The sequence below is a fragment of the Notamacropus eugenii genome, chromosome 5 (assembly GCF_028372415.1).
Source record: "Notamacropus eugenii isolate mMacEug1 chromosome 5, mMacEug1.pri_v2, whole genome shotgun sequence".
NCBI classification, from domain to species: domain Eukaryota; kingdom Metazoa; phylum Chordata; class Mammalia; order Diprotodontia; family Macropodidae; genus Notamacropus; species Notamacropus eugenii.
In genome coordinates, this window is record NC_092876.1 from 54,524,741 (window position 1) to 54,538,630 (window position 13,890).

At 41.3% G+C, this 13,890-nt stretch overlaps 1 protein-coding gene across 4 annotated transcripts in view; it reads left to right on the top strand.

Moving 5' to 3' along the window:
* Window positions 1-9,127, top strand: part of TMEM51 (transmembrane protein 51) — a 70,637-nt gene extending 61,510 nt beyond the window's left edge. For all 4 annotated transcript variants that reach the window (XM_072608941.1, XM_072608942.1, XM_072608939.1 and 1 more), the window contains 2 exons: window positions 7,009-7,503; window positions 7,757-9,127. In XM_072608941.1, coding sequence (XP_072465042.1) covers window positions 7,160-7,503; window positions 7,757-8,159 — 747 coding nt within the window. In that variant the 5' untranslated portion in view covers window positions 7,009-7,159 and the 3' untranslated portion in view covers window positions 8,160-9,127. The remainder of the gene's footprint in view (window positions 1-7,008; window positions 7,504-7,756) is intronic.
* The last annotated feature ends 4,763 nt before the right edge of the window (window positions 9,128-13,890 follow it).

A 13,890-nucleotide genomic window follows, 5' to 3' on the forward strand; every position in this document is an offset into this window, starting at 1 on the left:
GCCTCCAGAGCCAGTGTTCTAACCATTGCACCACCAAGCTGCACTTAGCAAGTATCTGAGGTGTAATTAAAGCCCAAGGCTTCTTGACTCCAGTTCCATGCTATTGTAACAGTAAGCACTCTGACATACACAGGAGGACCTGCTATCACAGGTTCTTTGATCTGCTTTTCTAAAAGGAAAGGCAGCTTTTGAGGGGTTAACAATCCTTTAATCAATCACATATATCATTCACCAATAGAGAAAATTCAAGAAAAAAAATAGAGACCAACAGACAGGCCTCCAATTGTCTGACCATTATATACATACTTACATAAGTTACCAGAGAGGGAAGCACCAACATCTGGGTTTTCAAAGCCAGGGGCTGCTTAGTGACTTCCCAGAGTCTCATCCAGCACACAAACCCTTCTTCCAAAACTAAACCTCAAAGCAAACCCTCCCCCTCAGAGTATATATACGCTTTTCAGAGCCAGAGGGCATACCCCTCATGATCCAGTGCCTCATTAGCAATCAGCAAAAGGTGTGGGCTTTCATAGGAAACAAGTCTCACTCAATAGCCCCACCTGAGGCCCATCAGTGGGTGGAGAAGATTTTTAACTCCCATTACTGCTATCCACTATTGCTTCTAACAGTGTAGAGAGAGTTTGGTGTTGTGAAGGTTCTGGGTCCAGATCTTCTGGCTTTGACCATTAGGAGCTATGTGGCCATGGCTGTGTCACTTAGCTACCTGTCTGTGTCTCAGTTTCTTCAGCTGCCAGTATCTCGTAGGGTTGTTGGGAAATGAACACTTTATAAACTGTAAAACTTTCTATATGCGGGAGCTATGAGGAGGAGCATGAGTTCCTGCAGGATGTCCTTCATGGAAGTGACCATCCTCCACATTGCTGCGAATGCAGAATTAGTCCCTTCCCATCCTTCCCAAAAGGAAGAAAACTAAACACTAAATATAGCTATCGTGGGTGCTCTGTGTTATCCCCAAGCCCAAGAATGAGAAAAACAGGAGAACTGGCCTCACTGGAATGGATGCCAATGGACAGTCCTCCCACCTAAATCCATTCCAGGACCTGTTTGTCGAACCAGTATTGAAAGCAATGTAGGGATATATAAATATGTCTGTACAACAGTGGCCAGTCTGGACAAATATTGTCGCTTTTTTGGACTGCTTATCCTTAGCACAAATTTAGGGTTAGCACACATTTAACCATGGTGGTCACCCGGCATAGAGTAGGCATTTAATAAGTGCTCATTGAGTGACTGATGCATAAAGGTTTGTCATAGCATAAAAAAGCATTGATCAGGGATGGTATGTGCTGACCCTTTGGTATATTCATAGAACTTTGAGCTTTAAACATTATAACCCAAAATACTTTTTTAAAAACCCTATTTTTAAACCAAGGGACGGATGTTGATTCACCATAATTATCTAATGAGAAAATGCCTCTGTGGCATTAAGTTTCAGAGGGCAAGATAAGGAATCCCTGTTTTGAGGACTGGGAGGGATGCAGCAAGACCTTGTCCATCTAGGGCCCAAAAGGTCCCAGGGATGCTAAAAATATGACAAGCCTTGCCAAGGGCTCCAGTGTGGGAAGGGTCTGTTGACAGAGGCGATGAAAACCATTTCCTTCCCTGGGCTCCATCCTCTTCTGACTCCAGCTGATTCTCCTGGGAGAGCCTGGCTTCCTTCTACATCAACACGTATTTTTTGAGTGCCTGTTTGATAAGGCACCTAACTGGGTGCTTGCTTCTGGGCAGGGGTACAAGGCTGCTTCCTGGAAGAAGAAGCATTGTGGTTCTGGAGTTGGAGGGCCCAAAAGCAGCGTCTGCCATTTACCCTCTATTTAGCCTCAAGCAAATTCCTTGATTTCCCTGGGCCTCAGCTTCCTCATCTGTAAAATGATAGACAGCTGAGTGGTGAAGTAGATAGAACGCCAGGTCTGGAATCACAAAGACTCCTCTTAGTGAATTCAAATCCAGCCTCATGCACTTACTAGCTGTGTGACCCTGGGCAAGTCACTTCACCCTGTTTGCCTCAGTTTCCTCATCTGTCAAATGAGCTGGAGAAGGAAACAGCAAACCACTCTAGTATCTTTACCAAGAAAACCCCAAATGGGATCATGAAGAGTTGGACACAACTGAAAAATGACTGAACAACAATAAAAATGAGAGGATGGCTTCTGGGGTCCTAGATATAAGATCCTGTATTCCTGGGATTTCTTAGAACAAGCTGAAGTACAGTCCTTTCCAACACAGCCTCTTTGGCTTTGCTTTCTTCTCCCAGTTCGGCTTGGCAGTGCACTTCCTCTGGGAAGCTTTCCCTGATTTCTTTATTTGTTAGTTCTCTTTTCCCTCCCCCCTTCTTTCCTGGAGACCCCCACCATAGAAATCCCTTGAGCAAAGGGACTAGTTTTGACTTTGTATCCCTAGCATTTGGAAATCAATCAACTTACTAAGAGCCTACTGTGGGCTGGGCACTGTGGGAGACCCAGGAGATACAAAGATGAAACAGTCTCAGATTTCTTATACGTTGTAGGTATTTAATAAATGCTTTCTGGATTAGACTAACTTTTTTATCCATCCATCAACAAGCACTTATTAATTGCTACTGTTTTGCCAGACGCTGGTAAGTAAAGTCTCTTCTCTCAAGGAATACCCATTCTATTTGGGCAATGATGGGTATCTAGTAAGTAGGAGAGCTATTGATATTTTTTCCACTTTATTTATTTATTTGCTTGGGGTTTTTTTTGTTTTCAACACTCACTTTTATAGGATTTTGAGTTCTAAAATTTTTCCCACTTCTCAAGACAGCATGCAGTCTGATACAGGCTATACGTGTACAATCACATTAAACATATTTCTGCGTTAGTCATGTTGGGAAAAAAGAATCAGAACAAAAGGGAAAAATCATGAAAAAGGAAAAAAAGAGAGAGAGAATAGTATGCTTTGATCTGCATCTAGACTCCATAGCTCTTTCTCTGGATGGGGATAGCATTTTCCATCATGAGTCTTTTAGAATTACCTTAGATCTTTGCATTGCTGGGAAGAGCTAAGACAATCAAAGATGGTCATTGTACAATGTTGCTGTTACTGTATACAGTGTTCTCCTGGTTCTGCTCTTTTCACTTAGCATCAGTTCATATAAGTCTTTCCAGCTTTTTCTGAAGTCTGCCTGCTCATTATTTCTTATGGAACAATAGTATTCCATTACATTCATATGTCACAATTTGTTCAGTCATTCCCCAATGGATGAGTATCCCCTCAATTTCCAATTCTTTGCCACCACAAAAAGAACTGCTCTAAATATTTTTGTTCATGTGGGTCCTTTTCTTTTTCCTTTTTTAGAGAGTTGTTATTAGCGAACTGAAATCCATCCAGAGAAGGATGGCCAGAATTGTGAGGGGATCAGGAAACATTCTAGAGTAAATGATGTGTTTTAAGGTGGAAGAGTCATAGTGGGGTTTTGATAACAGCTCTTTGAATATTTGAAGACATTCACTGGAAGAGAAATTGGATTTCTGCTTGACTCCAGAGGGTCGGGTTAGAACCAGTGAGTGGATGTTGTGGAGAAGCATCCCCCAGTTTACACCAGAATGGTACCATAGAAAGATCAACTGGAGATTTTCATCTAGGAGAAGAAAGGGGAAGGAAGGGTATAAGCATTTATTAAGCACCTACTGTGTGCCAGGAACTGTCCTAAGTATTTCACCAATACTATCTCATTCCCTGAAGAGAGAACATATTTTCTTTCTGGCCCCTAGAAGGCAGAATAATGGTAGGAAGTTATAGAAAAAGAGATTAGGCTTGAGAATCTTCTTAGCTATCAGAGGAATACAAAATAACAGGGATGATGATGATGATGATTACCATCAACAGCAGTGATTATCATTGTCAATAATGAAAATAATAATTATCAATAATAAATTATTGTCAATAATAATTATCAATAATAAATTATTGTCAATAGTAATGGTTATCAATAATAATAATCCTTGGCTCTTTAAGGTTTGCAAATTTCATCTCCTTTGGTCCTCACAATAACCCTGTGAGGTAGGAACTATCATTATCCCCATTTTGCAGATGAGGAAACCAAGGCTGACATACGTTTAAGTGACTTGCCCAAGATCAAGTGCTAGAATTAAGGAAACCAGAGAAGACAATAGGCAGAGATGAGGTGTAAGAGCATTCCAGGCACAGAAGAGAGCCAACACATGATAAATATTTAACAAATGCTTGTTGACTGACTCACCAGTCATGTTGCTTCTCTAGGTTTAGTTTACTCATCTGTAAAATGAGGGGTTGGAGTGGATGGCCCTTGTAGCTCTAAGTCCAGGGTCTGACAGTCTTAATCAGGAGGAAGAGATCAGAGGAGAGCCAAGGATGACGGCCACCTCCATTAATACATCTGCCATGCTTGGCTACAAATTGCCTGCCTCATCCCCATGGAGACTACCTGAGATGAACCCAAGCCCATCAAATGTCATGGTACTTTGCCAAGTACAGTCTGTCTAACATCTTGAAGGGAAAAATTTAGTTTTGGGGTGGAGGCAGAATAATAAGTCAGGCTTTTAAAAGGTGACTCAAATCAGCATCTCAGCCACCTGGTATGCGACCAGGCAAAAACCTAGAAGCTGCATTTCTGACCAGTCACTTGTTATGATAGCCATGATGATACATACTCTCCTTGGGTTGTTCCTCTGATGCCTCATGGGGTCTGCAAGTGCCCCTGGCTCTTTGGAGGCCTTGCCATTTGAGCTTGGACCAAGCTGGAGAGGCTGCCCCTATATGTCTGTGACCTAAGAATACATCCACAGAGACTGTGAGAGCTTCCACGTCATCAGGGTGCTTCAAGGTGATGGGGACTTCAAGTCAGAGTAGCACGCAAAGACGACTTAATTACATTTCTTTGATACTTTCCATTTGACCAAGTGTATAATGTATATGTTCTTCTTTGAACTTACTGTGACTGAGTGATTCAGAGAGATTTATTTAATGAGCTCTCTGTGCTTCAGTTTCTCCATCTGTAAAATGGGGAACAGCCCCTGCTTCCCAGAGTTCTCCTCAGGCAAGACCAAGAGAGGTGATATATGCAATCTTCAAGTGACAGGATCATAAGATCTTAGAATTGGGGGGGAAACCTTAGAGGTCATTGAGTTCGGTCCCCTCATTTTACAGGTGAGGAAACTGAGGCACAGAATTGTTAAGTAATTGTCCCAAGTAGTAAGCAGCAAAACCAGTCATTGAACCCATCTTTTCCCTCCCAATCTCACTACACCATATTACCTCTCAAAAAATTTTAGGTATTATTCTTTTCTTCACAGAAGTAGGAGGAAGAGTTGACTTGGTTTGTCTTGGATAGAGATCTTTCAATGAGAAAACGTTATCAATACAAATCAACCATTCAGTCAACAAGCTTTTATTAAGCACTTAGCCTGTGTGAGGAGTTAACAGCGAGGAGTTAACCAACATAGGTTGGTGCTTTCCCTGCATCTTGGGGCAAGGTTCTTAATCTGGGGTCCACAAACCCTGTGATTTCAGGGAGGTTGTAATCTTGGATGAGAAAAAACTACATCCGGATCTCCATATAATTGATTTCCTTCATATTCCTATTTTATTTTATGCATTTAAAAACATGATCTGAGAAGAGGACCATAAGCAACCAATACCGTGAAAGCGGTCTAGGACACCCACAAAATGGGGAAGAACCCCAGCTTAGAGAGCTGCCAAGTGCACTTAGAGATTCAATGATTGGCCCACTGTCACATAGCCAAATATAGACAGAGGTGGAATTTGAACCCTCAGGTTCCTGGCTCCCCCATCTACCCCTCAGTCAACAAAAAAAAGGGAAAATATTCCCTGCCCTCATGGAACTTACATGTACAAGAACATGTACACACTAGCTACACAGAAATAGAAGGTGACCTTGGAGAGGAACAGCCCAGAAACTCTCCCAAAGTGTGTGGTCTTAGGGGGCCAGAGGCAACAAGAGGTTACGGTATCCTTGGACTCTGAGTTTGAACCCCCTCTCCCCAAGGGACTAGTGGGAGAATGTGCCGCCATATGTGGAGGGAGAGAGCACAGTAATGTTTCATGTCATTATCACCATGTAACACAGTGCCCACTGATAGAGATAGAGAGGAAGGGGGAGAGAAATCTAGCTGTGTGTATATATGTATGTACATGCATATGCATGTGTATATATACACACATGTTGTATACATATATAGAAAGAGAAATCTAGTTATGTATGTATACGTGTATTACACACATATGTACGTGTGTGATGCATATGTATGTGTATAAACGTATATAGAGATCTAGCTCTGTATACATATCTATGTACACACATGCATATGTGTATATACATATGTATACATGTATCGATATATGCATGTATCCAGAGATCTAGCTATGTATGTATACATGTACATATATGTATACACACATGTACATATAAAGATCTATGTGTATGTGTGTAAGTACATATGTGTATGTTTGTATATACACATATGTACATGCATATATACTTACACACATGTGTGTAGAGAAAGAGCAAGCTATGTGTGTATATATGTATGTACGTATGTATGTGTATGTATACATATACAAGATATATTTGTGTGTATATATAAAGAGATGTGGCTATATATGCATGCACACACATATATATGTGTATATATACATATATACACGTGTATATATAGAGATCAAGCTGTGTGTATGTATATGTATGCATGTATACACACACACATGTGTGTGTGTATGTGTGTGGAGAGAGAGAGAGAGAGGACAACTTTAGAGGAGAACTCCTGGGAGGACCAGGAAAGGCTTTCTACAGAAGTTTTGATAAGACTTTATCTTACCCTCAGGGAGCTTATAGTCTAATGAAGAAAGAACAAAATCTATCCTCAGATACATTTGATACAAATTAGAAGCCGATAGAGGTATGAGAAGAACATAAAGTACTTTGGAATCTGAATTAATTTCCCCTCTTCCCCATCTGTGCCTTCCTTTCAGATCTTTTGGGGACGATATCCCAGAAGAGAAGTTCAGGATTTGGTTGGAGGATGTTTGATGTGATCCCTTGAGAGCTGACCTCGTAAGTTCTTTTGCCTTACTTTATAAACGGATACACGGGCCAACTTCTACCTGCTCAGTGTTTGTGGCAATGATGGCCCAATCTAAGGCCAATGGCTCCCACTATGCCCTGACTGCCATCGGACTGGGGATGCTGGTGCTGGGGATCATCATGGCGGTGTGGAATCTGGTCCCAGGATTTAGTCATTCAGACAAACCATCAATGCATGGGAACAGCAGTAACCCCAGTGGGGGGATCCTCAAGAGCAAAACGTTCTCTGTGGCCTACGTGCTGGTGGGTGCCGGGATCATGCTTCTGCTCCTTTCCATCTGCTTGAGTATCCGGGACAAGAGGAAGCAAAGACAAGGAGAAGAGGAGATCACCAGAATCCAGAATGATGCAGCTGTCAGAGCTCAGTCCCAGGAAGAAGACAGGTAAGCCAGTGGGCAGTAAACCTTTCCAAACTGCAAGTTTGGTGTTTGAGGGGAAGGAAGGGGGAAAGAGTTCATAGTAATACACAGAGTTTCACTGATGAATTTGTCATGGAGTGTGTCACCAGACACATTGCTTCTCCCTTACGTTCCCTTAAGATATTGAGAGTTCAGTGCTAATCTTTGTCACCTCCATTTCTCTGTTGTCTGGGGATGGCCTGAGCTAATCGGATGCCTTGTGTTTGGTATGTTACAGCCAAGAGGAGGAGGAGGAATCCCACTCAAGATATTATGTCCCCAGCTACGAGGAAGTGATGAACACTAACTACACAGAGGTGAGAGAATTGGAGCAAAACCCCGGGATGACCGTGTCTCTCCCCTCCTACGAGTCCCTGACAGGGCTGGACGAGACAACTCCCACCACAGTCGGGGCTAACGCAGAGACCCACCCACCTGACAGGCAGAACTCCAGGCTGGCAAAACGCCTGAAGCCCCTGAAAGTCCGAAGGATTAAGTCAGAAAAGCTTCACTTGAAGGATTTTCGAATTAACCTGCCAGAAGGGAACCTACCTCCTCCCACAATAGAACCTTTGACTCCCCCTCCACAATATGACGAGGTCCAAGAAAAAGCAGCAGTGGACACCCGGCAGCCAAACTGAGCTCCCGATGACCTGGGGCAGCGCTGGTTTGGGCTCTGTGTTGCCAAGAGACTCCAAATTACCTGGAATGACTTAGAGTCTTAGAACTGATGGACCCCATATATATGTGTGTACCATATTAACTTTGGTGGGAAGGCAGGGCAGAAGTCAAGGAGAGGGATCAGGAGTACTAAGCCAGATTGACATTCCCCAAAAACTTACATAGCAGAGAGATATGAAAGAAAGACGTGTCTTAGACATCTCTACTGCTCGTTTTAAGTTAAGAGCGCCTGTTATCTATCTTCAATAGTGTCCCTTCTCAATCCTGAGTTGTTAGCAAGAATCACTTCTCTTTCCATCTAGGAAAGGAAAAATATTTTTATTTTTTTCATCTTTGAGTGTTTGTGTGTGTTTTCCTTCTCCCAGTAGAAATGTGGTTTGTTTGTTTCAACAAGAAAAAACCAATGTCTCTGCCTTCACAAGTATTTTGAAACATTAGCAGGACCTTGCAAGGGATCATTTTATTTCCAGGTTGACCAAGTAGCAACACAAAAGTGGCTCAGGGGCCTGGAACCCTGTGGCTGGTCTTGGAAAGCCCATGAAGCTCTCACTTCTTTGAGGGCCAAAGGTCTGCCAGGCTTCCCACAGTGGACGGGTGCTGGTCTCCTTTCTCTTGTACCATTTGGAAAAAAACCATCATTACCAAAAGTGTATACAAAATGTCTGATGTTTTAAAAAGGTTTCTTCTAAAAATTGTGCAACTGAGGTTTTTTTAATAATAAAAAATCATTTTGTATGTAGTATACCTGTGTCCTAAACTACTCAACCAAGTGAGCTATAGGCCCTGTAATACAGAGGAAAGAATATGGGTTTGGACTCAGAGACCCTGGGTTCAAATACTCGCTCAGTCACTTAACTACCATGTCATATGTCATCTTTGGGCCTCATTTTCCTCATCTGGAAAATAAAGGGGTTGTATTAACATTCAATGTTAATTTTTCATGTTTTTTTTTTACCAGATCTATGATTTTACAGGGGTAGAGAGCTCCCAAAGAAGAACAGGTGGGCACCTTCTTTGCATCTCACAATTGTAGAGTTCCCTGAGGACATGGAGAGGCTTTACTTGACTGGGGTCACAGAGTTAATATGTATCAGAGATGAGACTTGAACCCAGGTCTTTGTGACTCTGAGACCAGCTCTAGACCATTACACAGGCTGCCTCTAAGTATGATGAAGGGAATTGAACCTATAATCTCATTGAATAGGGAATGCCTGGGCTGAGAATCTCCGATGCTTGGAACATAGTAAGTGCTTAATAAACGTTTATATTAAGTACCTACTGTGTGCTAGGTACTATACTAAATGCTATATAAATATTACCTCAAGTGTTGGTCTATGTGCTGTCTCTACACCTTTGATCCTCAGGGAATTACTGGGAGTATGAAAGGGGTTTGCCTGGGGTCATACAACTTGTATGCATGACTTGAACCCAGATTTTCTTGACTTTGAAACTCATTCTATACTACATCAGTGCCCACTTCTTTCCTAAAGACTTTAATAAAACATTTTTATTAGAAAAAATTAAATGAACCAACGTCCCTTTCAGAACTTTGATCTTAAGATCCTAGGATCCCATTCTTAGAAATTAACTGGTCAAGGAAATCTACAAAGGAATTGAGTGTTAATGACATTAGCACCCATGGTGATCATGAGAATCTATTTCCTAAAAGCAGAGAACGTAGAACTTTAGAGCTGGAGAGACCTCTGGACAACATTGGCTGAGCTGGACAAAGGCCTTGGGGAGCAGGGGTTCTAGCCTGGGGTGAGTGAACTTTTAAAAATATCTATCTTTTTATAATTGTATTTCTATATAATTGGTTTCCTCTGGAGTCTTGATATATATTGTTTTATGAACTGAAAACATTATTCTGAGAAGGGGGCCACAGGTACTTCATGATATTAACAAAGGAACCCATAACACAAAAATGGTTAAAACCTGGGGTCACCCACTCACCCACCATCTTGGAAAATGAGAAGAAAGAGAATCCCAGTAATCTTAATTTTCTATACCAAGCTATGGTTTATAAAATATCCTCCTCACAAAGCCCTGTGAAGTTGGTGGGGTATTCCCATTCTAAGATTCACACACACACACTCAGAGTGGCAAAGGATCTTGCCTCTGGTAATTATCAAAGCCAAGTTTGAAACCATTTCTTGGGTACTCTCCACTACCCCTCACTGCCTTTTTTTTTTTAGAAACACTAAGAACTCATATTTTTTCTCCTTTATTTTTATTTTTTAATAGTATTTTTTCCCAATTACATCTTGAGAAAATTTTTAGTATTCACTTTTACATGATTTTGAATTCCAAATTTATCCTTTCTTCTTCTCCTCCCCCTTCTGAAAATGCTAGACAGTTTGATATAGTTTATATGTGTGCTACCAGGTAAAAAAACAATTTCCATTTTAGTCACAATTGTGAAAGAAGAAGCAGATTCTTAAAAACTTTGAGAAAGAGTACAATAAGTGAAAAAAATAGGCTTCTGTCTGCATTCAGAGTCCATCAGTTGTTTATCTGGATGTGGATAACATTTTCCTTCACTAGTACTTTGTACTTGTCTTGGGTCATTGTGTGGCTGAGAAAAGCTGAGTCATTCACAGTTGATCATCACACAATGTTGCTGATATTATGTACGTTTTCCTGGTTCTGCTCATTTCATTTTGCATCAGTACAAAGAACTCCTATTTTTTCAGTACTCTTAGGGTTTATAAAGCACTACTCTATGAGGCAGGTAGTACAGGTAGGGCTCATGGTCCACATTTCATAGGTAAGGAAATTGAGGCTTAGCTGTAATGACTCACCCAAGGTCACTCAGCTAGGAAGTACTGAACCCCTCGCCTCATGGTCCAAAATGCTGGACTTCTTGGCAGAAAGAACTGGGTTCAGATCTTGCCCTCTGACACTTACTAGCTCTGTGATCCCAGGAAAATCACTGAACTTTTCTAAGTTTCAATGTCTTTGTCCATATGGTCTCTTTAAAAGATACAGAGACAATTAGATGGTGCAGTGGGTAGAATGCTGGATCTGGAGTTAGGACAAACTGAATTTAGATTCAGACTCAGACACTAACTAGTTGTGTGACACCAGGCAAGTCACTTAGCCTCTGGTTGCCTCAGTTTCCTCATATGTAAAATGGGGGTCCTAATAGTACTTACCTCTCAGAGATGCCAGTTATTATTACCATCATTGTTATAATTCCTTGAGCCTATGACCCAAGCTCAGCTCTGTAACCCTTTCCCTTGTAGTCTTTATGGCCTTGAGTGGGTTTTGTTAGGCTAGCAAATCATAATAGAAGAGGAAAGTGGAAAACCAGCTTGGGAGTTTATGAAAACAATTAGGATTATCCAGAAAATGCCTGGGGTTAATAGGATTCTGTGACCAGTTCAAGTGAGAAAAATGGGGAGATCTACAGACAGTTTCTTGGTGTATAAGACACAGTCAGAGAAGCCAGAAATCAAATTAGAGAGGTTCCCTGAGGACTGAGAGTTTTTATTAAATAGAGCAGCCACTGAGATCTCACTGAGTAGCCCATATGGATAGCAACTTTAAAAAAAAGTCACATTGGAGCTTTTTCTTTTACATCATAACAATTTTTATATGCACTACCCACCTTTCCACCACACCCCCAATGTGAACCCTCTATTGCTACAAAGAAAAAGTTATACAAAATCCACCAATCCATTGATGGCATACGCAACGCAACACTATTCACCTGTTGTCTCCCAGTCCTTAGAAGAGGAAAAGAGTTGTTTCATTATCTGGTTTTCTGGACCGTGACTGGTCATTGCAGTTCACCTTTTACTTTAGTTTCTGGGTTTCATCTTCAAGTGCTGCTTGTTTATGTTTCTGTCTCATTGTTTCTCCTAGCTCTACTTACCTCACTCTGCATGAGTTCAAATAAGCCTTCCTATGTTTCTCTGAATTCACACATACTTCTTATGGTGTAGGAATGTTCTATTAGGTTCATATTTTGCAAATTATTCAGCTGTCTCCTCATATCAATGGACTCCCACTTCATTTTCAGTTTTTTGCTTCCACAAAGTATTTTTTGTAGGCAATCAAGGTTAAGTGACTTGCCCAAGGTCACACAGCTAATTTCTGAGGCTAGATTTGAATTTAGGTCCTCTACTTTGCCACCTAACTGTCTCACTTCCATAAGTTATTTTTTTTATTTAACTTTTAACATTCATTTTCACAGAATTTTGGGTTCCAAATTTTCTCCCCCTTTGTCCCCTCCCCCCACCCCAAAACACCGAGCATTCCAATTGCCGCCATCACCAATCTGCTCTCTCCTCCATCATTCCTCTCTGCCCTTGTCTCCATCCTACTTCCATAAGTTATTGCTATGAATTTTTTGGTATGTATGGAGTCTTTCTGCCTTATCCCTCCTTGGTGTCTATCACAGTCGTGGGATTCATTTTCTGTTATGAACAGTTGAGTCAATGATGACTTTTACAGGCAGAAAGACATAAAGTACCAAACCAAATTGCTGGCTAAGGAGTACCCCAAGAAGCCACCTTGTACAGAGGGAAAGTGTCAGATTGAGGGTGAATGAGGTCCTCCCCCTGGTTCTGCAGCATCCTAGCTTTGTGACCTTAGACAAGTCACCTCTCAGAGCCTTACTTATAAAATAAGGAAGTTACACTGGACTTCTGAGGCTCTTCCAGCTCTGTGATGCTTGGATTTCCCACAATGCAGGACCCATGGAACCTCAGCGCATTCATAAGAATGGCCAGATCCTTTCTTAGGGAGCTGGGATCTCACCACTTTAGAAGGTCCTTCCAACAAATCAGGGTATATTCCCCCTGGATATTTTCTGGATAATTGTAATTATCACAGACTCTCGTTAGTCATTTTCTATTTTCCTCTTCTATAATGATTTCCTTGCCTGCCCATCCTGTGTGATTCCTCATCTGTGTCCTGTAGGTTCACTTCAGGGGTTGCACGCAACATGTGAGAGACCTTCCTCCAACCCTTCCACCATTTTCAACGGTACTAGTAGAGCAGCTCTCCAGCTATTGTCTCTCACCACAGGACCAGTTCGTCTTCTCTTCCTACCATGCATCTTCTTGATAATATTTTACTTCTAATCTGCAATAATACTGTGATCTCAACTCTGATATTTACTAACTGTATGACCTTGGATAAGTCATTTACTTCTTTGTGCCTCAATTTCCTCATTTGTAAAATGAAAGAGTGGGATTTAATGGCTTCCAAGATCCCATCCTACTCTGTGACCTTGTTCTTTGTTATATCACAGTCTGTTCACTCTTACCATGTGTTTCTTCATTTCCCTCTGTGTGAAATTAGTTTTCTTTGGAGACTGTGGATTAATTATAGTAGTTTTTATTTCTTTAGCATTTTAAATTTTATAAAACACTTTTTCTCTAAGGACCTTGTGAAACAGAGAGTATTTCACCCTTCCCTTAGAGAAGGCTGTAACTCCTTCACATATATGAGGAAATATCCAGCATCACATATCCAGAAACTAGCATTCAAATCCAGAGGTCCTGAGTTCCTGACTCCAAGTCCAGAGCTCCTCTCCATTACCTTATACTGCCTTTTTGTATTTTCTGATGAGTTCTCATAAGGAGGGAGGAGTAAGCAAATTGTATCCCAGCAAAAATCTCTCTCTTCTCCTATATGAGGAAATTCTGAGGAGACAATGACCCATTACCACTGAATCCCGGC